The 23,994-nt window shown below is 42.0% G+C and overlaps 1 protein-coding gene across 1 annotated transcript in view; it reads right to left on the reverse strand.

Annotated features, from left to right (window-relative positions):
* MAP1B (microtubule associated protein 1B) overlaps window positions 1-23,994 on the reverse strand; it is a 75,268-nt gene that overhangs the window by 7,086 nt on the left and 44,188 nt on the right. Inside the window, 3 exon segments of the mRNA XM_074813040.1 lie at window positions 891-7,392; window positions 11,621-11,761; window positions 16,636-16,718. Of these exon segments, the coding sequence (XP_074669141.1) occupies window positions 891-7,392; window positions 11,621-11,761; window positions 16,636-16,718 (6,726 nt within the window).

Here is a 23,994-nt window from a genome sequence, read left to right on the forward strand (position 1 = left end):
TGAGGAACTATACTGCTGCTTTGAAACACACTTACTAACAGAGACATGAAAACAATGGTGTAAGAAAGGAACAGTGGACCACTTAAAATGGGGCAGCTAAAAACTGTTGTTGAATGCTGGTTTGTTTGTACTGAATCCTAGACCTGCTTCTTCTAAAAAGCTTTCAACAGGACAACAGTCCTGACAACTGCAAATCAAAGTATTCCCCAAACACTCTAACAAGATCTGCCGGAAACAACAGATTAGCACAATGCCTCCTTCAGTAATCTAATTCATATTTTATTATTACTTAGAATACACAACAGTTATTCAAAATTACATTAACTTTCTGTATGTTTAGTCATCACTGATGGCATAAGACTTTAACCAGATTATGTAATGTGCGTGCTTAGTTCACTGAAAGTGCTCTTACTACTGTTACATTTTTTTAAAATACTCCTTTTAAAATTAATCCAGCAAATAAGAGCTTCCAACAGCTGATAGTACCTTTGCCTCCCACAGTATTAAATTACATTAATGTTAAGAGAATTTTGCCTGCTTGTTTCTCACAATGAATAAAGTGGTTCACTCTGCTACTGATTTCACTTAACCTACAAAAGTGATACTTTTACTTCTATTAGTTGGTTAACAGTTTGGACAGCTAGTTTAAATTCTTTATATTTTATGTACTCTTTGAGCAAACTGACACATCAAGTTTCTCAGATTACAAAAGTTAAATTAGTGAATTTCATGCATTTAAATGTGGCCTTTACATGCTGGTTTTATATTTAAAACCTTGACTTTCTTTGGGGATTTGCTACAAACAACATTCTCAGCTGATATAAAGGCAAACTAACTTCACTGCAACAACTAAGAAAACCTTAACACTAGGGAACTGCTATTGTCTTTACCTGTGGTTGCAGTCTTTGCCGACTTGGATGTTGTTGTATTTGCTGCATTCTTTGTGTCCTTATCTTTCTCTTCCACTCGAGACTTTACTTCTGGATTAGAGATATTTTTGGTTGCCTTTTCCACAGATTCCTTCTTTTTTGGAGAAGCTGTTTTGGAAATTTTGTCCAAAGATTCTTTTATAGCTGGCTTTGGTGAAGCCACTTGTTTTGATTTACCATCACTTTTTTTAACAGGAGAGGATGACTTGGTTTTAGTACCCTGCTTTTTTGTCTTTGTCTTTTCTTTGAGGTCCTTCTTCAAAGGTTTACCCAAATTCTGATCTACAGGCAGAGCCTCTGGATCAACCATGGAAACATCAGGGTGCCTGGGGGAAGGGCTGCGATCCTGCATTGGGACAGGCGGTGGGTCAATGTGTTTGTATGTAATTGTCTTGTCCGTCGGAATGGTTTCTGACTCATCCTCTGAGTCAATGTTAGCATCTGCAGTGATGGAAGGACATTCCTCAGTCTCTGGGGGAACATCTGAATCAGTCTGAGATGGGGCAGACTCACTCACAGACGTGGGAGGGGTTTCATCACACTGCCGCCCTTGCTGCTTTCCCCCAGGAGGTGGTTGAGCTCCCCCAGATTGAGTTAATGGCTTCTCTTGATCTTGAGACTGTTCTTCACTTGCAAACCACTCAAGGGGGTTTGGGTTGATAAATGAGGGAGAAAGTTCAGTTTTAGGATGTTTATATTCGCAAGAGGACACAAGGCATAAGTCAACATCTTGACGGGATTCTGCTAACGATTTTCCTGGAGTGAAATGTGCACTTCCTTCATAGGAATAGCTAGTAGCTTCGAGTGACCTGGTAGCTCTCCCAGTTGTCTCAAATGAGTAATCTGTGGCTTCAGGTGAACTGGAGACTTTCCCAGTTGTCTCATAGGAGTAAGCCAAGGCCTCTGGTGACCTTGCGGTTCTCCCAGTTGTCTCATAGCAGTAGCTAATGGCTTCTGGTGACTTAGTGGTTTTTCTTCTTGTCTCATAGGAGTAATCCATAGTATCAGGTGATCTGGTAGCTTTCCCTATTGTCTCATAGGAATAATCTGTGACCTCAGGTGATTTGGTGGTTTTCCTTGTTGTCTCATAGGAATAATCTGTATCCCCAGGTGACCTAGTGATTTTCCCAGTCATCTCATGGGAATAATCTGTGACCTCAGATGACCTCATATTTTTCGCAATTATCTCATAGGAATAATCTGTGGCCCCAGGTGACCTAGTAGTTTTCCCAGTTGCCTCATAGGAATAATCTGTGGCCTGAGGTGATCTAGTAGATTTTTCAGCTGCCTCATAGGAGTAGCTAATATCCTCTGGTGACCTAGTAGTTTTCTCTGTGGCCTCATAAGAATAACTAAGTTCTTCTGGTGACCTGCTGCTTTTTTCTGAATCTTCTTTTTCTGGGCTGAGTAAAGGTTCTGGACCATGTTTTGTTAGGTGTTCCTGGTAACAAAAACCTTTGACAGAGGACACCTGCAGTGGCAATGAAGGGATATGACTAGTTGACACCACTTCTGTGATTGCAGGAGGTGAATCTGGAAAACTAGGAGAGTACAGAGGAGAAGATTCCCTTGGAGTTAATGGAGATAGGTCAGACTTTGGTGACAGCTTTTCTCCTAGGCTCTGCACCTTTTCTGAGGTAAAAGAAGAATGTAGTGACATATCTCTGGGTGGAACAGCACCTGAAAAAGTTTCCTCTGGCAGTGGTGAAGTTACCTGGGAAGGTGTATGAGCTGATGAAGTTGAGGATGAAGCTTCAATTTGAGAAACTGAAATAATTTCCGAAATATCTTTCTCCTGGGAGTAAGATGACTGCTCCACAGGGGAAATCTTTTGTGCAAAAGTAGGCTCCTGTATATCTGAAGGGCTGTAATCTACTTCTGTTGGTCCATTTTCAGATATATGGTGTATACTAGTGCCTACAGTAGGATATTCTGGAGATTGCCTACTAAAGTCCATTGCTAAAGACTGCTCAGGGGACTCCTGACCAAATTCTACAGACATAGTGGACTGCTCAGGTGATCTGTGATCATGCACCGGCGTTCTTGATTTTGCAGTTTTAGGTGAGAAATCTGGTGGAGATATTGACATGGGCCTTGGGCACTCTTCCTTAGATGGAGACATTTCTGTTTCCTGAAAAGTTGTTGGTGTTTGTACAACTGACACTGAAAGGGAATCATCAACTTCAGTAGAGTGAGGAGATCCAACCTCGGCATGCAAAGAAGGAGATACATCATCAGTAGTTGGTTCTGGAAATGAACTGGTAGCAACAGATGCTGTAGAGACAGAAGCTACTCCTTCTATATGGGAATAGGTGTCTTCTGCTACAACCTCATCAACAGGAGTTGCAGACTTGTCAGAAACAGTGCCTTCAGAAATTGACATTTTGGTATCTTCTTTTAAGGAACCAAACTGACTGATATCTATTTGAGTAGGTGAGAGATCACCTGCTAATTTCCGCTCATCCAAGATCAGTGAAGACTGGGAGCTGCTGGGTTCTGTATCCTCCATTTTCCTTTCTAGGCTGAAGCCTTCCTTAATTACCATAAACTCCATGCTTTTTTCATCTTGTTTTTCTTGGAAAAGGCCCACAGAGCTGGCTTCAGAAGTTGGGCTCATCTGAACAGGTGACTTTTCTTTTTCAGGTTTCCCCTCAGAAGGACTTTGGTAATCTCTGGTGGGAGACTTTAAATCAGCACTCAAAAATGTATCATAAGTGGTCTCTGACCCTATCAGTGGTGGACTCCGTAGAGGTGAGAGAACCTTTTCAATAGGAGATTCTGAATCTGGGACAGGCTCATCCATAGGGCTTATTCTGGGTTTTGCAGAGTCGTCTTTGACTTCACTGAATTCAAAGCTAACAGGAGCTTCTGTTGACTTTTCACTGGTTTCAGAGGGAAGCTGACTAGACTTTTCATCGGTGGGAGACTGATAATAAGGTGTGTGGCCAGCACTACCAGCAGCAGACTGTGAGGGAGATGCTACTTCTAACGTTTTATCTTCAGGGCTTGCACAGTGCTCTTCAGCAACTTCTTGATGTACATCAGGCAATGTGGCAATGGGGACAGGCTCAGATGAGACCTTGATCTCATTTGGAGTGAGTGAAAAGTTCACACTACGTTCACTCAGAGGTGTTTTGGCAACAGGTGATGGAGGGGACAAATTGCCAGCTGGACTCTTGGCTGGACTATGTTTTTCACCAACATCTTCCTGATAAGGTTCTTTGATTTCTAATTTGACAGTGCCTTGGATTTCACTTTCTTTTTGCCGGTATACATCTTGGAATGCAGATTTACAGAATTTGTCTTCCTCTAGTGAAGAAGGTGGTGAGATGGTGGAAGCTGAGGCGTTATAGTCTTTACCTTCTGTGGCTTCTGTTTTGGATCCTTCAGATAATCCATTAAAAGCATCTGGAAGTGGAGAAAGTTTAGGTCTGCCAAACTCTTGAGAGTACAGTGATGTCTCATATTTGGTAATGTTCACATACTCCTGAGAGGGTGATTCGCTTTCCTCATTGTTAGTTTCATCACTCATGACATCCCGGGGTGTTGACATTTCATCCATTGGAGTTGGTTCACTGGATATTTCAATGGTAGACTGTGTGTAACCTGAAGTAGCAGTGAATTCCTCAGGTTGATCTTCTCTATTTTCTTCATCAGAAACAGTGGCTTCACTTTCTGAACCACCAGGTAGTGTCTCATCATGGATAGAAGAGGCTGGTTCAACTGCTGGAGACTGAGGCTCTGAGCGTTTTGTTGGTGTAATTATGAGTAGGCCATATTTATCTTCAACTTCACCAGCTTCTGCAGCTTTGTCTACCACAGCCATCACATAATCTTCTTCAGCTTCTATTTTTTCAGCTTCCTCTTCATCTCTGATGTCTTCTGCTTTGTCTTCCTCATCTTCTTCAGTCTCTTCAGTTTCTGCCTTTTCTATTCCTTCTTCCCTGTCTTCCTCCGCCCGTTCATCTGATGCCTCATAATCTGCCTTTTCAATATACTTTTCATCTTTAATGTTATCATCTGCTTCAGCCATTATTTCTTCTGAGCTCTCTTCACTTTTTTGTGGGTGCTCCATATATGGTTTTGTGGTGTCCAGTGGTGTCTTTTGTTCTTCATCTTCACCTTGTTCTTCAGCTTCTTCTGTCTCTGCCTTTTCCTCATAATCTCCTGCTTCAGATGATTCTTCCAAGCCAGTTCCCTCATCTTCAAACTTCTCATTGTCATCAACCCTGTGCTTTTCCACCGGTTCCAATTCTTCAGGTGTCTGTTCGCACTCGCCCTCAGCCTCTGTGGTAGTTATGCCTTCATCAGAGGACTCAGCAGGTCCTTCATTATCTAATTTTTCTTTTTGTACTTCAAAGGCCTCTTTTTGTACTGTGCCAGTGAGTTTCAGTTCATCCTGTATAAGTGCAACTTGAGGTTTTGTTTCTTTTATTGTTTCTACTTCTTCAGCTTTTAATTCCTCAAAATCCTTTGTTAAATCCTCTGGTGAAGACATAAGGGATCTCTCTGCTTCAAGTTCCTTTCCACTGGCTGTAATTTCTGCAGCTGCTACAGTTGTGGCAGCAACTCCAACTGCTGCAAGGGCAGCTTGTGCTCCACTGACTTTGATCTCCTTCTTCACAGTCTTAACTTTTCCTTTTTCCTTTGGCTTTCCAGCAGGTACTGCTTCTTTTTTAGCAGGTTCCTCCTTCTTTTGTGGTTTAGGCTTTGCTGCTGCCTTTTTGGCTTCAGCTGAAGGAGTAGCTGTCTTCTTTGTTTCTTTAGGAATCTTTTTGATGTCCTTTTTGGCTTCTTTTTCCTCCTTCTTAATTTCCTTCTTCTCTTCTTTTTTAGCTTCTTTTTTAGCTTCCTTTGGTGGAGCTTCTTTCTTTACCTCCTTCTTAGTTTCCTTCTTCTCTTCCTTTTTCATCTCTTTTTTAACTTCTTTCTTGATCTCCTCTTTTTTCAGTTTTTCCTCTTTTTTGATGGGTGTTTTTTCCTCTTTTTTGGAAACCTCTTTCTTTGGTTTTTCTTTTTCCTCTTTTTTTTCTTCAGGTTTTGCTTTGACTTCTTTTTTCACTGGCTTCTCCTTTGACACTTTTGGTTTTACATCTGAAGTTTGTTTTTCAGGTGTTTCAGATTTAACTAATTGTTCTTCTTTACTTGTTACGTCTTTTTCTACCACTACAGGTTTGGTCTCCACTTTTGCTGGTTTCTCTTTTTTAACTGGAACTTTTTCTTTGCTTTCCAACTTCTGAGGCTTTTCTGGTGCCAGACTAGGCTTTGCAGGCTCTGGTGTTTCTTCTTTAGATTCTTTTCTGACAGGCTTGCTTGGTGGTGTCTTTGCAGCAGGCTTGAGACTCTCCTTGCTGTCTGTTCGTTGTTTCAACTTTGCTTGTTTCACAGCTGGACTAGCAATGTTGCCAGTGAGGTCTTTTTGTGTAACCATTGGTTGTTTAAGGAAGTCTAAGTGTTTGAGTTTTTCTAGTCCTTCTAGAATATTATATTGGGTGCTGTTTCCAGGAAAGAGAACTCGGATTATTTTTTCTGCAGGATTAGCTGGATGCCAGACAATCAGGGACGAGACAGAGGTGAAATAGGACAATGGAATGTCTAGTTCTTGGCCATTTTGTAGCAGGAATTCAGCTCTATCTTTGTTAGTACCACTCCACTGTTGCATAAAATATTGCATCTCTTTGCTATTTTTGACAGGATTAAGCACATACATCTCAAGTTTGCCAACTCCCATTTTCTGAAATAAAATTATGGGGTCAATGGTACTTCCCATATTTCTGAAAAGAGGTTCTGGTTTCATAGACAATTTATTTAAATACTGGAGCGTAAAACAAGCTTCTTCTACACTCCTTTTTACTTTGAGATTAGGATCCAGGTTCTTCAGATTCTCAGGTACATTAAGAAATACAACTCCTAAATCAGGTGAGATCAGATTTTTCATCCAGTCACTGTTGGTAGTAGACCCTTGGGACTGTTCCTCTTCTAGTTCTGCTATCTTTCGTTGAAGCATGCTATTGATTCCTGGCAGGTTGTCATCTCCGATGTGAGTGAGCAGGATGGAATCTACCCTGTCCAAGTGCCGGATAAGTTTCCAAAAGCAAGATTTTCTTTCGGATCCTCCATTGATAAGCATGTTGAATCCATTCACTGCAAACAATGCAGAGTCCCCTCTTCCCCCTGGGAAAATATAACAGCAGGGTTTTGAGAGTTTCAGGAAGCCTCCTGAGGTTGGAGGTTCCAAAATGTCAAAAGGCGATGGCACTTCTACTGATTCTGACAGATACTCTGTGAATTCAGAGAGTCCTTCCATTTCAGGCAATATGGAAGCTGAGTTGAGTTTAATGTTAATAAAGTCTTGAAGGTTATGTCTGTCAAGGTTGGAATTTTTCCAGTCCCCTTCCTCAGGGCAGAAAAGAGTTAGGCTGGCTTTGTTGGCAGGGTGTGTGGTGCTCAATAATTCACCAATCTAGGATTGTAAAACAAAAACACAACAAAATTCATGTAAATTCATTTTTTAATGACAATTAATGTCAGAACATAGTATTTCCTGATCAGATAGAAAAAAAACTGTTTTCATTTGCTTCTGCACTGGTGAGTAAATGTCCTAGAAGCTAAAGGAACCTGTTACTACAATTAGTTTACTACTGTATTTTTTTAAATACAAAGGAAGACCTTATTCCTGTTCCCTATTGTCCAAAGGACAACACTACCCCAAAATTTCCCCATACCTCCTCCACCCTTTATAGGAGGATAGTTCAAGCTTTTATATTGGTAAGGCATGAGAACTATGAGACTAACACTGCCAGACCTGCCACTACCTCTATCATTGACTTCCTGCTGCCCCAGTCCATTCAGAAGACCCAGTCAAATATCTAACAGACAAAGCATATCGTCTTAACAGGCAGAGAGTAACTGCAACCCAGAGAAGGCCAGCACTCTCCCAGGGGCAGCTGCCTTCCTCACCTCTTCTCTCATGGGATATATTCCACTACACCATTGTTGCTGCAGTTCTTCCTGCAGGCTGGCTCCTGAAAAATCAGCATGGCTCCCAGATTAGCAAGACTTGACTGCAGGAGACTTGACTCTCCAGAACACTAAGAAATTAGTTATTGCTTCAGAAATGCAAACAGCTACAAGTTTTGTATTTCTGAGACTATGAGGTACAGGGCTAAAGAAAGAGCCAGAAAAAAAGTGTTACGGTTAAAAAATGCTCTTGTCATTATTTTGATTTTAAACTCATGGACCACAAAAGTTGAAATCTAGAATAACTCCATTAATTCTGACAGTATTTGGTAACATTAGTACCAAGACCAGATGCTGAAACAAAGGCACAGGAAACAAGTTCTACGCCATAGTACGAAGAGCTATTGTTCTGTTCCAGTCCGATCTAAACTACAATATTTGATGGTTCCAGAATAGTAGACAGACAAACTTGAGAAAGTATCACATATTTAATATCTTCTCCCAGTTTCACAAATACTTTCATTTTACTTTTTAACTGACAATTAGGTTAAATGTAGCCCATTTCTGTTCTATTTGATCTTAACAAAGAGACCATCAAATTATGTAAACTTCTTTAAAGAAGTAATTCAGACATAAAATATCAGTGCAAAATATGTCAGCACATCATCATGCAAAATACCACAACCTTCTTTGCAGAGACTCAACTGTCGGTTCAAGCTGTAAGAACAGTTTTCATAAAGATGATAAAGAATATGTTACAGCTGAATAATTTGAAAGTCTTGGACCACAAGCTGAATCAGCAGAAGAAATTAATATATAAAAAATTAATGATGTTTGATTGCATCAGATCTCTTTGGGCCTCCGTGTGTGTATGTCTCACTTCCTTTGTTGTACATAATTTATTTTCAGCATTTACAAAAAGAAAACTCAACAAAGAAGCAATGGCTGTTATCCAAAGAAAAATAATCCAACCAATACCTAATTAAAGCAGAAAGTAAATATCTTCTATCTTTGTCAGCCTCACTTGATATAAATAAATCTCACCCATATGTCAGATATGGCTTTGTCTGAAAAGGAGCAAAGGGAAAAACAAAGCAAAACAAAATAAAAGGAGAAAAGGATGAAAGATAAGGAAAATAGGAGAATCATTCCTGTTGTTTATTGCAGAAATAAGAAAAGAGAGCCAGCACAAACTACAGCTCTGACATGGATTTAGGATCTTGAGTGTAACCCTTATGTTGTGACTCTGATCAGAGCTGAAAACACATTATTAGGGAAAGACAGAAGTAGTAAAATATCACTGCCTCTGGATGAATAAATCCAACTCTGTTGCACACATAATTTGAGTACAGACTATTTCTCAAGTAGGGAAAATTTTCAAAAAAATCATACAGCAATACACTGGGATAATGAATATACTGGGCCATGGTTTGGGGGTTATTCCTCTCCAGTTTATATTATACCATATTGGGATTTCTGCTTGATACTCAAAAATTCTGACTTTCTTTGCTCCTAAAAGTTGGCACACATAATGCAGACAGTGTTAAGCCAGTGATAGTTCAGGCCAATGAAAAGTTGGACAAAAATTATTCCCGACACAGGTCATATCTGTTAGGAATAGCAAGTACAGGAATGCCCCAGAAAAGGCCTCAATGTATTTGCATTTCAACTGGTGACACCAAGGATATCGACAGTTCCACTGCTTATGTTATTTGATAACACAGAGATGTAACTTCTGCTCTTGTCTGGATTCAAAGTCTGCATTCAAAGTCATTGCTCTGTGAGCAATGACATGTATCTGTGAACCTAATCATCTTTTCAAGCACTGAGAGACACCTGTTGAGGAATCCTCAAGTTTTAAAGGTGCCACAGCTGTTGAAAGCAAACAGCAAGTTGACTTCTCAGAGAAAACACATTTCCTATCCTGGACCACTAAGGTAAAAAGAAAGCTTTTCCTCTGCTAGGTGTTGTTGCAGAGGCAGTGAAATGGGACATCTTCAATCTTCTGGCACAGGAGAGGTTGAAAACACCACTTTCAGACATTGCCTGCATGGAATTCTACACACTAGAGATGGATTTCTGAATTAGACTTCATAGGAGTATACCCCAAAGGGTATTTACTTATTTGTAAGCACATTCCTTGACCATAGTTCAGGTTTGGTCCCGTGATGTAAAAATGGGCAGAGACCAGAAACACCAACTCTGCAGAGTACTCATCAAACCTTACATGCTTATAGAATCATAGAATTGTTTAGGTTGGAAAAGACCCTGAAGCTCATTGAGTTCAACTGTAAACCTAGCACTGCCAAGTCCACCAGAGTCAGGACAGCACAGTAATTCTTTCTTCTGATCAGCACTTAGAAAACCACTAATCACTTTTTTCTAGCCCTTTTTTCTAACCTTTTTTTCCAATCTGTAGACCACCTAAAAATTTCCCTGTAATGAGACCCTTTAAAAAATGTCACATACACAGGCAGTATGGCAAAAGTGACCCTTCTTTGTTTTTGTGAAATCTTATAGAAGCAGTCAGAGCCCAAGGCTTCAGAAACAATAAGCTGGAAGCCAACACTTTCAAAGAGCCAGCTGGCTGGTGCACATGCTGCCAGTCACAGAGATAAGCCAAGTGAACCTTACTCATAACCCACGGGAGTACACCTTGCACGCCCACCACTGTGGCAATCCCTTGGCAGTTTTAACCTATATGCAATCACTACCCCTCCGCTTTCCAGCCAACAATTTTGTTTCCTAACAGTGATGGTAGGATTTGCCCCTAGTTTTGCATGTAGTCATGAAGTAATTATGTGTCACTAATTAGCCAGATATGCAAGGAACTTGGGTTTGCAATATCATAGAAAAGTAACTCCGCAAACTGCCAGTGAGTTTTAGGTGTCACACTTGTTTCATAGAGCAGAAATCCAGCTCTTCCTCAACCCTACAACCATATGCTGAACAAAGAGGCATTGAGAATAGGATCAAATGGATACAATAAGGTCATGCTGGAGCTCATGCAAACTTTGCTTTTTCAGTGCTGAACTTTCAAATCTCACTCCACTGACATGCTCCTAATTAATTCTGGAAACTAAATTCCTAGGGATGCAGCCATATAGTTTATTTAAATATATACTTTACACAGCAGCCAAATTAAGTGTGACAGCTTGTTTACTATGGGTTCCTGCCCTATGGGAGCTTTCAGACACAGTACATTAAGCAAGACAGCAAAATAATAAGTCATGAAACGAATGGCATTAAATACTGGTATACTTCATACTTATCTTTTTGGTATGCAAAAATCACAAGATTTACAGATTTCATGGGCCAAATTTTAAACACTACTACAGAGAAGTCAAGCAGGTAGGTGATGCAAAAAACTACAGCTATTCCAACAGACAGCCTCTGCCTTATTTAACGTCACCTATTACTTAGCTGCCACCAGACAAGAACATGGTGTCAAGTTCAATTTGACTGCTTTGTATTTTAAACACAGCACTATCTCCTATTGTTAAAAGGCTCCTTGATTTTCTGTTTCTGGAAGCTACAATTTAATTTCCCAAATTAAAATCTATTTTGTTAATTTACATCAAATCTAAAGTAAGTTAAATGTTTTGAAAGAAAGCCTATAATCAGCATCAGGCTGCTGATGCTAATTCTAACAACACAGAGGGACAGTTTTAGTCTTCTAGAAACCTCTGCCATCACATGACAACGCATGCAAGACACTTTTCTGAACACACCTCTTGATCTGTGAAGATCTCAATGAAGTTCTGGAAGGAGAAGGATCCTGATTGAAGAATGAGTTCTCCTGTGTTTTCAAAGCATTGCCCAGTTAGTACAAGGAGCTTGTGTCTTGCAGCATCTGTGATCATTAAGCGCACCTGGAGCGAAGGAGAGAAATACATCAATAATGGGAGCTACCATGTGTTTCTATATTCCACTGGGAATGTGCGGTGTAGCTCTCCTAATTTAAAACATATTTTGCACCAGAGTCTCCCAGGACTGTCAAAACATTGTCAAGTTATTATGCTGTTTACAAATGACAATGAGAAAGGTGTAAAGCGAAAAAAGGAGGGACAAGAAGCAATTAGAGAAAAGATTTGATAAATAAACCACACTAATGACATGGAAAAAAGAGCAAGGAGCAGAACAGAACAAAATTTGAAAGAAAAAATAATATTTTCAATGAACAAACATATTCCTTGTATGACTCAGTGAATTTTAATAGCACTGTATCAGGACAGTCTTGGTAAACTGTGTCCCAGACACTAATGAGGGACAACTGCATGTGTCAGACTCAGTTTTTGGAAGGCTGCTCTTTTTTTCCCAGAGCACAGCATTACTTGGCATTCAGTTGCGAAAACATCACTGAAAAGTAACAGCCACAAATCACATGCAAAAGTGTCATGTTTAGACTGTCATTCTGTTGTAACCTGAATAATCTAGAAAGTTAAGGGATTATTCTCCCTCGCCATAATCATAAACCTGAACTTCAAGCACACAGATACAGTCACATGCACCATTTACATCTCATGATCTCACTATCAACACTGTAAGTTTAAGTGTGCCAACCCAAGACCTTTTTTAATATACAGTAGTAAATTAAGTGGATGCCTGAGGGCACAAATGAGCTTGCTACTGAGAAATAATGTTCTTCTGCATTTTGAAATAACTCAACTATTTTAAAGTAGATACTCATTACTTTACTTGACCCTCACTACAGATACTAATAATTCTTCTTTCCCCTCTGGGAGGAGATTTACTTGCATGCTAAGAGAAATCCATATATTCGGTGTACTTCTGTTGGATGAATTCAACTTCAATTTAAGAACAAAACTAAACAAAACCTGTGTAAGATTCTGTACTGTTGAGTACATTTTTTGCAAATACTTCAAAAATCTTGTCCAACACCAAAAAATCAGTTCAGCCTATGGTAAGGTGTGAATTTCAAGTAACTAATTCTTCTGTTTAAGGAGGAATTAAGTTAAACCAGTGATTTTAGAACAAGGCTATTGACGTATTAAACTATATGAGCAGAGTCCATCTGGAACAACTCCACATGACATTGCATCCAAGTTTTATCTCTATGGAGATGACATAATCACCTCAGCTCTCCTAGCAAGCTATTCTTTCAAATTTTTATATTGATTGTTAAGCAATCAGCTGTTTTAAATAATTCCTGCTCACGCCAGGGAGGCTGAGCCAGGAAGGCTCAGCCTGATTCTCTGCTGAACAACTTGCATTTTCAGTACAAGTAGAAAAGAGGCACTGAGAAGTATGTATCTGAAAGAAGACCCTAATTCTACCACGTTTTCATTGTTGTTTTATTAAATAAGTGACCCTGATGCTGAGCAGCAGAAAGTTCTGTTAATTAAATGCAGAACTAATGCTGGTCTGTCATTAATTGTCACTACGTAATTATAAAATCAGCAATATCCCTGCTGGATCAAGTGTATCTATTTCTATTTCAGATAAAAATACAGATAAGTGCAGCCGGCTGTCTGATGTGTGCTGCTCAAAATCTTGTCTGTTTTAGCTGTATTAAAACCATGACAGAACTGGCTTCCTCTTCTATGTTTTCTCTCATTGCTGGCAGCAGTGCTGGGCAGTCTGCCAACTTATGTGTAAACCCACCACGTTTTCCAACAGCCAAATTATTTCTTGACTTGTGAATCACTGATGTGTGACTGTCACATAATTCCCCTTCAACCTATTTTATTAATTGATGATGAAATACATTCTGCAGAGCTAGCAAACTATGGCAAGAAAAAAGTAAATAAATGCTTGCAGATTACAGAGCATAATGTATGATACACATAGAAGACTTTCAAGAGACACATAAATTCTGTGTCTGGGTATAACCAAGGCTTCCCAAAAGACTACCAGAAATTCATCTCCTGATTTCAAAACCACTCCATTTCAGAAGTAACAAGGTGATGATTTTGTTCAGCTTTACACTTGCTTGAAGTCCCAAATTGTTGGAAGCAAACAGCAAGATGTAGCCTCAGTCAAAATGGAGGTAAAGTTGGAGTGTGAACAGAGACAGGAGAGTCAGCAGATAAGCAGTTTCCCAGACTGATGGGACAGTCGCAGGAGTGTTAAAGCAATGGCGTGGGGTCTTCTTAAGAAGGAAGTTACTGTTCATGGAGGTTTCAGAAATTTGTTTTCTTTGGGAAACTACAGTCTCTCTCCCTTTGGGCCTCTCTCTTCTGGGAGGTATTTTGGCAATTGACAGAACATGACAGGAGCTCTGGGCAGAACTGTGCTCAGACTACCATCAGCATGGCTCTTACCAGAGAGATTAGCAGGAATTTCTTTTAATATCATTTTCCTTTGTTTTTTCTGAATGGATAGATTTAAGTTCCTCTTCTGTTGAAGTTAGAGCTCCATGGTATATCACTGTCTGAACAGATGCAACCTGAAAATCTCTCAATATATGAAACTAAGATTTCTATTTGCCATAATGGGCAGAACATGTCTATTCCAACCTCCAATTTAAATCTCCTGCCTCTTTCTTATTGTCTTTTTCTGGTTTGTGTCCAGTCTTGGTCTCGCTTAGCTGAGTCTTGCTTAGCCAGCCAAGGTAAATCTCAGCTTGTAACTTCTATCTGTGACCAGTTTAGCAAGATAAAAGAGAAGACTGCCTCCCACAGTCTAGCAAGAGGACATTAACAGTAACCTAGCCAAACATCTTTCAGAGCCAAAGGAGTAAAGCCAGGGTTCAGAAGTCATTAATGGGCCTCAGACCATGCTCTTCCATGTGGTCATCCATCAAAGGTACAATGAGCAACAGCAACAGAATGGGCATTTCCCTACATTTGGCAGTTCTTTGGCTCTTCCCTCCCTCCACACACACACACACACACAGAGTTTATAGCTTTCTACTCTGAATGCCTTAGTGTATTAAGAGCTGCTACCCAGCTGACCCTCCTTGCTCCTTACCAAGTACTTCTAATGCCTTGTAAGAGATTTTCATGCATAGTGTTTTAGTGAATGAGCTGCCACTAAGTAAGGTGACTTACTTATTTAAACTTTTACAACTTAAATTTCACAGAATCACAGTATAATCTAGGTTGGAAAAGACCTTGAAAATCATCTAGTCCAACCATTGACCTAGCATTGACAGTTCCCAACTACACCATATCCCTCAGCGCTATGTCAACGCGAATCTTAAACACCTCCAGGGATGGGGACTCCACCACTGCCCTGGGCAGCCCATTCCAACGCCTAACAACCCCTTCTGGAAAGAAATGCTTCCTAATATCTAGGCTAAACCTTCCCTGGTGCAACTTGAGGCCATTCCCTCTTGTCCTATTGCTGTTAGTTCATTAAAGAGACTCATCCCCACCCCTCTGCAACCTCCTTGCAGGTAGTTGTAGAGGGCGATGAGGTCTCCCCTCAGCCTCCTCTTCTCCAGACTAAACAACCCCAGTTCCCTCAGCCACTCCTCGTACGACCTGTGCTCCAGAACCTGCACCAGCTTTGTTGCCCTTCTCTGGACACACTTGAGTAATTCAATGTCCTTTTTGTAGTGAGAGGCCCAAAACTGAACACAGGAATCGAGATGCGGCCTCACCAGTGCCGAGTACAGGGGTAAGATCCCTTCCCTGTCCCTGCTGGCCACGCTATTGCTGATACAAGCCAGGATGCCATTGGCCTTCTTGGCCACCTGGGCACACTGTTGGCTCCTGTTCAGCCGGCTGTCAATCAACACCCCCAGGTCCCTCTCTGACTGGCAGCTCTCCAGCCACTCCTCCCCAAGCCTGTAGCGCTGCTGGGGGTTGTTGTGGCCCAAGTGCAGCACCCGGCATTTGGCCTTATTGAAACTCCTCCAGTTGGCCTTAGCCCATCGCTCCAGCCTGTCCAGATCTCTCTGCAGAGCCTCCCTACCCTCGAGCAGATCAACACTCCCACCCAAACAAATTTCATTTGTTTTGGAGTCCCTCCTCCTGTTTGTGTTTTAATATCACTTAAGGTTGGTAACAGAACAGATTTTTCACTACATATTACAAACAGAGCTGCCTCGTTTCCCAACAGTACTATGTCAGCGCTTCCCAGCATAGGCTAGCAAAGCAATTATCCCTATTTTTTCAGCCTCCAGTCTCACTAGTCAGATGTGTCAATTTTGTCTTTGAGCTACACGTTCAGTTCTTTGACTCTGCTCTACTGAGTTCATGAAGAATTGGCAGTCTTCTGGGGCACTCTCCAAAGTCCATTGATCATGTCACATCCTTTTATAAGGACATATAGATCAATCTAGAGTCACCACCACATACCTGGTAATTCTTCTCAAAGACCTAAATTTGTCTCACTGCACCTCCAGTCACCTTTTTCACGTGTAAAATAGACATCCAGAGCTACCAAACAATGGAGGAGCAGAAGAAAAGCAGATGCAGTTTCACCACACCTGCCTGCACTTCATGAAGAAGGGAATTTGGTGCATTATGAGAAAAGAAGTGCTGGGATCAGAGGTCTATTTCTGCCCTATGCCTCTGGTGTTTTGTCAGGAGTCTAGGAAACTAGGAAGAAAATTAAGGAATGGCCAATGTTTTTCATGGTATTTGCTCCTAACACATCCTTTCATTCACAGTTAGGACCTGCTCTTAGTCCGCTATGACTCTGAACGACAGCATTGGGAGCTGGAAGGCAGTAACTGTAATTCAAGAAGCATCTCAACAACATCTGCTTCACTGCTCTCATTCTGTCCACTTAATGGAGCTTTCCTGACACATCCAAAGAAGTATTTCTGACTTACCTCAGTACTAACTGCTTCATCTGAGGGATTGATCAGGACTACAGTTTCTAAGACATCACTTCTGTGGTGAAGAATCTTCTGACCTGCAAACACAGAGAGAAAAAAAAAGAAATTAAATTCAACCAGCATGGTTTAAAGCAGCACTTTCCATGAGCTTGTTGTATGGTTCACTGTGCAACATCTCTCTGGTCACCCAGAGAAGCGCACACCGGCCACAGCAATTGCTGCACGGCTCATCTCTTTGGAAACACCATGTGGTCGTGTGGGCCAGAAACACGGCTACAGAAAATTCAAGGTAATGGAAACAAACTGGCAACAGCACCAGGTCTTGTCCCTTCCCCATGTCTGGAGGAGTCCCTGTAACTCACCTTGGTATCACAGAGCTGATGTGGATCAGGGACGGGAGTAACTGTCACCAGTTGAGCATCTGGCCCTGTATTTTCATGAATGTACTTACACCACAGCTGAGATTACACAGTCCTGTACCATGCCCAGGTGGTTTTAAATGAGTTTTTCCAGGAACTATTAGCGGCTTAGCCGCAGCAGCAGGAAAGTCAGCACGGGCTGCAAACTTCCCCTGCAAGAAGCAAAGCCAATACCTGGGCTGTATGCTGGTGCTGCCCACCATGGCTAACAACCACAATTTGTGAGACATGCAAAGGAGTCACAGGGTGTCTTGCTGCCCATCCCCACCCTCACTGTCCTGCACGGCACTCACATGCTCCCTGTCATGCACAGTGGGAGTGCTCCCAAACCAGGCAGTGCCCCATGCAGACTCCAGGTCCCCATATGCACCAGACCTGGGACCCACCCTGCCAAAACTCCCCTTTCAGCCTTCTGCTAATATTGATTAACATCAGGACACTGTGAGAAATTCCCTATGGGGATGGTCAGACACTTGCTGCTCTGCCCTGCTTCATCTCCCTTCTGCTTACAAAACCCATAGCAACCAATGTTAGGCAACAAGAGTGAACGGGCATACAAATAACAGCTAACTCATGAATGAATAACGTCTGGGCAAGTTTGGAGCTGCCTCACAGCCTGCTGGCTTTCCTGCTTAGTTGTTAGTCTGTCTCTGTATTTAATAGTGATATTCATCTGACTGGGAGTGGATGCCAGAAAAACACAACAGGACTCTTGACATTTTTTTTTTCTTATGTTAATTGGCAAGTTCTTATCAGGGTCTCTTTCTGTGAGAACTGCAGTGAGATTAATTAGCAGCCGTATTGTCATTCAGCAATCCAGACTGGTAATTAGTCCAAAAAACCAGAAGAGCTGTCCCTTCTAAGCAAACTGCTCGGTGCAATATTAATCCATTAAAATAATTAATTGTGCTTACAAGGAAGTACGAGGGACACAGAACAATCCACTTATTTACCAACTTAGAAAAATTCCCCTGCAAAGACATGTAAAATAACGAGGCTGAGGATGGCCACGCTGAAAGGAGCTCTGCATTTCCGAGAATGCCAGGCTGCGTGGAGGAAGCCTGAGACGATGGGCAGCCGGCCTTTCCCACACCGCCCCTGCCTCAGGCCTGGGTCGGTGCTGCCCCTGGTCCTTCCCCGGGCAGCCCCCCCCCAGGCACAGAGCCCTGCCTGTGCCAGGGATGCCCTCCTCCACCTTGCCCTGCCTGCATCCCTCTTGCCCTCCTCCTCTGCCTTGCCCACTGAGCTGGCTATGTGCTGCATCTTCTGCTGTTGCTCTGGGGAAGCTTCTGCATTTATAAGCATAAGAGCTTACAATCAAATGACAGAAAGTGAAGGAGAAGAAAAGAATTTAATCTCTCAAGTGAAATGTGAGACGGGGTTGTAGTTTACTCTCTTGTGCATGACTTGCAGATAATAATCTAATTCATTTGAAGAAACTTAGTTTTCTTAACATACATTGCTTTTGCTATACTGCCTTGAAAGAAGGAGACAGACTGCATATTACAAAAGGGGGCGAGGGTAGATCTCCCTCTGCAGCATCCAGTTCTGGCATTACCCTTTGTAATTCAATTTATTTTTATAGCTCTGCTTCCTTGACTAACAGGAATGCATATATAAGGCTACATTCAAAAAACATCCAGATGGCTCTGTTACCACAGACTCCTTCAGAAGATGCTCTGCAATCTTAATTTTTTGATATTCTACAAATTTCCCTCAAATTCAGAGATTAGGCAGAGTTTATTCAACCTAGTCTTTACTGTTGGTAAAGGAAACAAAAGAAATCATCACCCTTTAGTTGCCACAGAAATTTATCGCTTAATAGTTAGTGACACCAAACACACACTTTGCTACAGGCTAGACTAAGCCTCACATATGATTAGACATTAACATATTAAACACAGGTAGAAAAACGCAATTAGCCACATGCAAAGTTAGACAAATAGGCACAGTGTCCACCTGACTCAAAACACCCACTCTGGACTTCAATGAAGCTGCTCCAAGTCATGTATCCGTGTAGCTGGGAGGAATCTGACCTGAGGAGTCACAGCTCCTGCTGAACCGGCACTGATGGTGGTTACTTACATCCGATGCTCCTGTGGGCCAGATACCCAGCTCCAGTGGTTGCAAGGTTTCATACACCTTGAGACTGATTCCCAGAGGCAAGAGTAGAGGTCTGCACCATATACACGGTGCCTGTTCAGAGCTCATGCCTGGCTGCCTCCCTCTTTGACTCCTCAGCACCAACATGTGTTGCTGCTTATCGCAGAGGGTGGGGACTCGGCACTGGCAGGGTATGAGTCACTATGAGGGCTCCCATCCCCCGTAAAACTTGGGAAGTTTGTGGCTACTTGCTGATACCAGTAACATGAGCCTGTGTCGTTGCTTGAGAAATAAAAAAATACCTCTTTTTTAAAAGCTATTTACAATTTTGTAAGAGCAACACAGGCTTACTGCCCAGGTTGATCCACTGAGATGCCCAGCTGGAATGAAGAAGTCTTCCACAGGAACAGTTTTATCAAACAGAAACAAACTATCACACCGTGGGAGCAGAAAGCAGCAGCAGTATTTCACACACTGGCAAGGCACAGCAACTTGCTAAACCACAGATGGAGTGGGAGAATCTGAGACTCATGTAGAAGATCTGGGGTTGATTTAAATTAACCCTACTGGATTTTTGCAGTTCATCTCTACACATTTGACAGAATATTTCAAGAAAGGCAGAAACCTCCAGGTTGCACAGAAGTGGTTGAGTGGATAGACTGTACCTGCTTATAGTTTCTGGAAAGCAAGTCATAGTCCTATCTAAAGACTTTCAGAAATAAATATTGTGTTTGGAAGAAGTCTAAGTATCTGCTCATCCTTGATTTTATTAAGTAAAGCTTCAAATTAAAACCAGATATGAATAGTCTTGGCAGCTGTTTGATTCAGAACCAGAACAGAGAGGAGAAGTAAACAGCATGTGACAACTGCTTAAAGGGTGATTTCTACATGCATCATCCCAGTTCCTATGGCCATAGGATCCTATTGTTTCCCTACTCAGTCAAATATCAATGACATTCATAGCAGGATTACTGAGATGGGGATGGTGTCAGTAACATTTCCTAGAGAAGTGATTGAACAGATTCCTAACTTACACAGTTGATCTTTCCAGGCTAATCAAGCAGCATTATCATGGGGCCCAGTTTTAACCGTGATTATGTTAAATTTGTGCAAACACAACATGTAAATGAATGGCAAGGGAAAGAAAGCAAGCCCTCCTTCAAGTTTTGTTTAATCAAGGATCACTACTGACACTTCTTACTGGGCATGCCTGTGCAACAGCAGACCATGGGAGTGCACACTGTAGGCAACAAGCTACTCAACAGAGGGGTTCCCATCAGCCCTTCCCTCCACTCAGGATGGACACCAGCAATCAATCGCTCCCCATCAGTGCCATTCCCACACAAAGTAAACACAGAGGAAGAAGGAAATCTTTCCTGTGAGAATTCTTGGCAGAGAGGGTGAAGGGAGAATACCTTCTCCCTGAAGATAGTAACTTTGACACCTGAGTTGGCATTCAAACACAACTCTTTGGCAACTGTAAACATCTTCTTTTTCATTGTAAAGAACTTTGTTGTTTCACTGTCAGAAGACATGACTGCTGTGTTACACCAGTCACCGTGGTGGCATTAGCAGATGGCACAGCTTGTGAGGCTTGCTGACAAAACTTCCATCAGCCATGACTAGGCAGTGAACTCTCTGCAGCTGGAAATGTTCAGTGCTCCACACTTGAAAATAGCTCCAGGGCTCCCCCAGTTGCCCCTGTCTCATGGACAAATTTCTGTACATTGAAGGGAGAAAAATCCTTCAAAATGAACCATAAAACATCCATTCCTAGCGTTCTTTCATCAACTCTGAGAAGATGTCTTCAACAGACAAATACAATCACTGAGGAAAAGACATTTTCTCAACAGGACAATGCTGCGTTTGAGGAGCAGCAATGTGCAACCTTTTCCTTTATATCTCTGGGTATAGATGTCAGGAAAGGTTTGGTGTATTTTAACTCCTACTCAGGACAATACCCTGATTATTGATATCCGCACAGAGTAGTATCTTAAAAGCTTTAGTTCTCATTGCATTTACATCCATGGTAAGCAAGAGCTGGATAACTGATCCAGCTAAGGATTTCATATATGTGAGTATATAGGGGTCTTGGAGTTGAGGTGGGAAGAGAGGAGGGGTTTTACACTCTGTTTCTATGCATCCAAGCACTAAAGGTCAAGACATGGGCAAATCAGACACTCTTTTACATTTAATTAATTTGGTAGAAGAAAACATGCCTTTAGCAAAACCAGAAGTAATAAAATAGCCTGAGGAATACAACAAAGGTCTTCACCACTGAACAAGATGGAGCATGGTTTTGAGCTGCTAAGACTCTGAAAGACAGTATTGGGGTTTGTGAGACACTGTGTTGGAAAGCAATAACTGATATTCAAGAATCATCTAAACTACATCTGTTTCAAATTTACCATGTCTAATGAAGGTTATTGGAAGGTTATCATATCCCTTGCACATGATATATTTAAAGCAATAAATTACTTCAGAAAAAAAGCAGCTTTTTGCATAGCCAATAGTAATGCAATAACCTATACATTTTAAATAACTTCGAACTTCTAATTGTTTCACCTTCTTTTTCTAGCGAGGACTTCAAATTCGCTGGGTAGAAAGCTGGCTGGATGGCCGGGCCTAAAGAGTTGTGGTGAATGGAGTTAAATCCAGTTGGCGGCCGGACACAAGTGGTGTCCCCCAAGGCTCGGTTTTGGGGCCGCTCCTGTTTAACATCTTCATTGATGATCTAGACGAGGGGATCGAGTGCGCCCTCAGTAAGTTTGCAGATGACACCAAGTTGGGTGGGAGTGTTGATCTGCTCGAGGGTAGGGAGGCTCTGCAGAGAGACCTGGACAGGCTGGAGCGATGGGCTAAGGCCAACTGGAGGAGTTTCAATAAGGCCAAATGCCGGGTGCTGCACTTGGGCCACAACAACCCCCAGCAGTGCTACAGGCTTGGGGAGGAGTGGCTGGAGAGCTGCCAGTCAGAGAGGGACCTGGGGGTGTTGATTGACAGCTGGCTGAACAGGAGCCAACAGTGTGTCCAGGTGGCCAAGAAGGCCAATGGCATCCTGGCTTGTATCAGCAATAGTGTGGCCAGCAGGGACAGGGAAGTGATCTTACCCCTGTACTCGGCACTGGTGAGGCCGCACCTCGATTCCTGTGTTCAGTGTTGGGCCTCTCACTACAAAAAGGACATTGAATTACTCGAGCGTGTCCAGAGAAGGGCAACAAAGCTGGTGCAGGGTCTGGAGCACATGTCGTACGAGGAGCGGCTGAGGGAACTGGGGTTGTTTAGTCTGGAGAAGAGGAGGCTGAGGGGAGACCTCATCGCCCTCTACAACTACCTGCAAGGAGGTTGCAGAGAACTGGGGATGAGTCTCTTTAATGAACTAACAGCAATAGGACAAGAGGGAATGGCCTCAAGTTGCACCAGGGAAGGTTTAGACTGGCTATTAGGAAGCATTTCTTTCCAGAAGGGGTTGTTAGGTGTTGGAATGGGCTGCCCAGGGAGGTGGTGGAGTCCCCATCCCTGGAGGTGTTTAAGAGTCGCGTTGACATAGCGCTGAGGGATCTGGTGTAGTTGAGAACTATCAGTGTTAGGTTAATGGTTGGACTAGATGATCTTCAAGGTCTTTTCCAACCTAGATGATTCTGTGATTCTGTGAAATTTGTCCTACAAAAATGATGTATTAACCGACTGTTCAGCATGGTTATTCTATGTTATCAACAGAGTATTCAGAATTCTGGATGACTGGTTACTATTTCTTATACTAACTGAATAAATCTATTTTTCCTTGTTTTGAACACAAAGATCAATGGACATAACTTGTCAAATAATGCTGTAATTGTGACCAGCTCCCAGACCTCCCAACTGTCAACCTGAAGGCACTACATTGCAACGATTCCAGGCCAAGGAGAAAGGATCAAGATCCCCTTTTACAGCAGATTATCAATTATCTGAAGAAATCTTGCATAAATGATATGGAGTGCTCCATCCCCTTCACCTTCTCTGTTGAGACAGAGCCATCAGAGCATGTTAAGTTTCCTGCTGACCTAAACTGCAAGCTGGATGAATAGGTAAGTGCAGAGCATTAAGCGAGGTAGTGGATTTTACAGAGTTGCTAAAGCAAATTTTGATGTTGTAAAAATCTGGAGTTCTGTATCTGAAAGTAAGAAGAAAATTATTTGCAGACTTGATGGAGAAATGGTTGTATAATGTCCAGGCACTGGACCATGAGAGCAGAACTTCAGAAAGCCCCTTCCAGGCATGCTCTGAAAGCCCTGCGGGGGGCTGCAGAGCCTAATCAGTCAATCTTGTAACTAGCTGACATGATGGGGAGTGCATAACGCAGGCACAACTCCAGTTACATCAGAGAAGATAGATTCACTGCCTCCAGGGCTCAATTCAGCCCAATGACTTCTTAAATTTAAGCTGGATGCAAGGAAGTTATAGTAATGTTTTCCAGCAAGAACTCTTAGATATGTATGAATACTGGAGTACTTTACACATTTCTAGGTGAAAATAAAATCCATACCTGCTAGGATGCTGAGTTGGCGTGACAGCTGTGAACAAAAAGTCAGCTCTACTAACATTGCTGAGCCCTGTGATGGTGAAAAGATTTGGAACAGTGACACTGATTGCAAAGTGTGACTGTTTTCCATGAAATTATTTGAACCCACTTGCTCTGAACACAATGGTTAGTTCAGATTCATATCTAATATTATGTGCTTTTTATAGAGAATTATGTGTTGTCTCCTCAGAGTAAGGTTAATCTTTCTTGCATCAGATCTGCTGGAATATTGAACTGTGTTGTGACTCTGCAGGAAGCATAGATCACTGT

Source organism: Strix aluco, chromosome Z (assembly GCF_031877795.1).
Source record: "Strix aluco isolate bStrAlu1 chromosome Z, bStrAlu1.hap1, whole genome shotgun sequence".
Taxonomy (NCBI): Eukaryota; Metazoa; Chordata; class Aves; order Strigiformes; family Strigidae; genus Strix; species Strix aluco.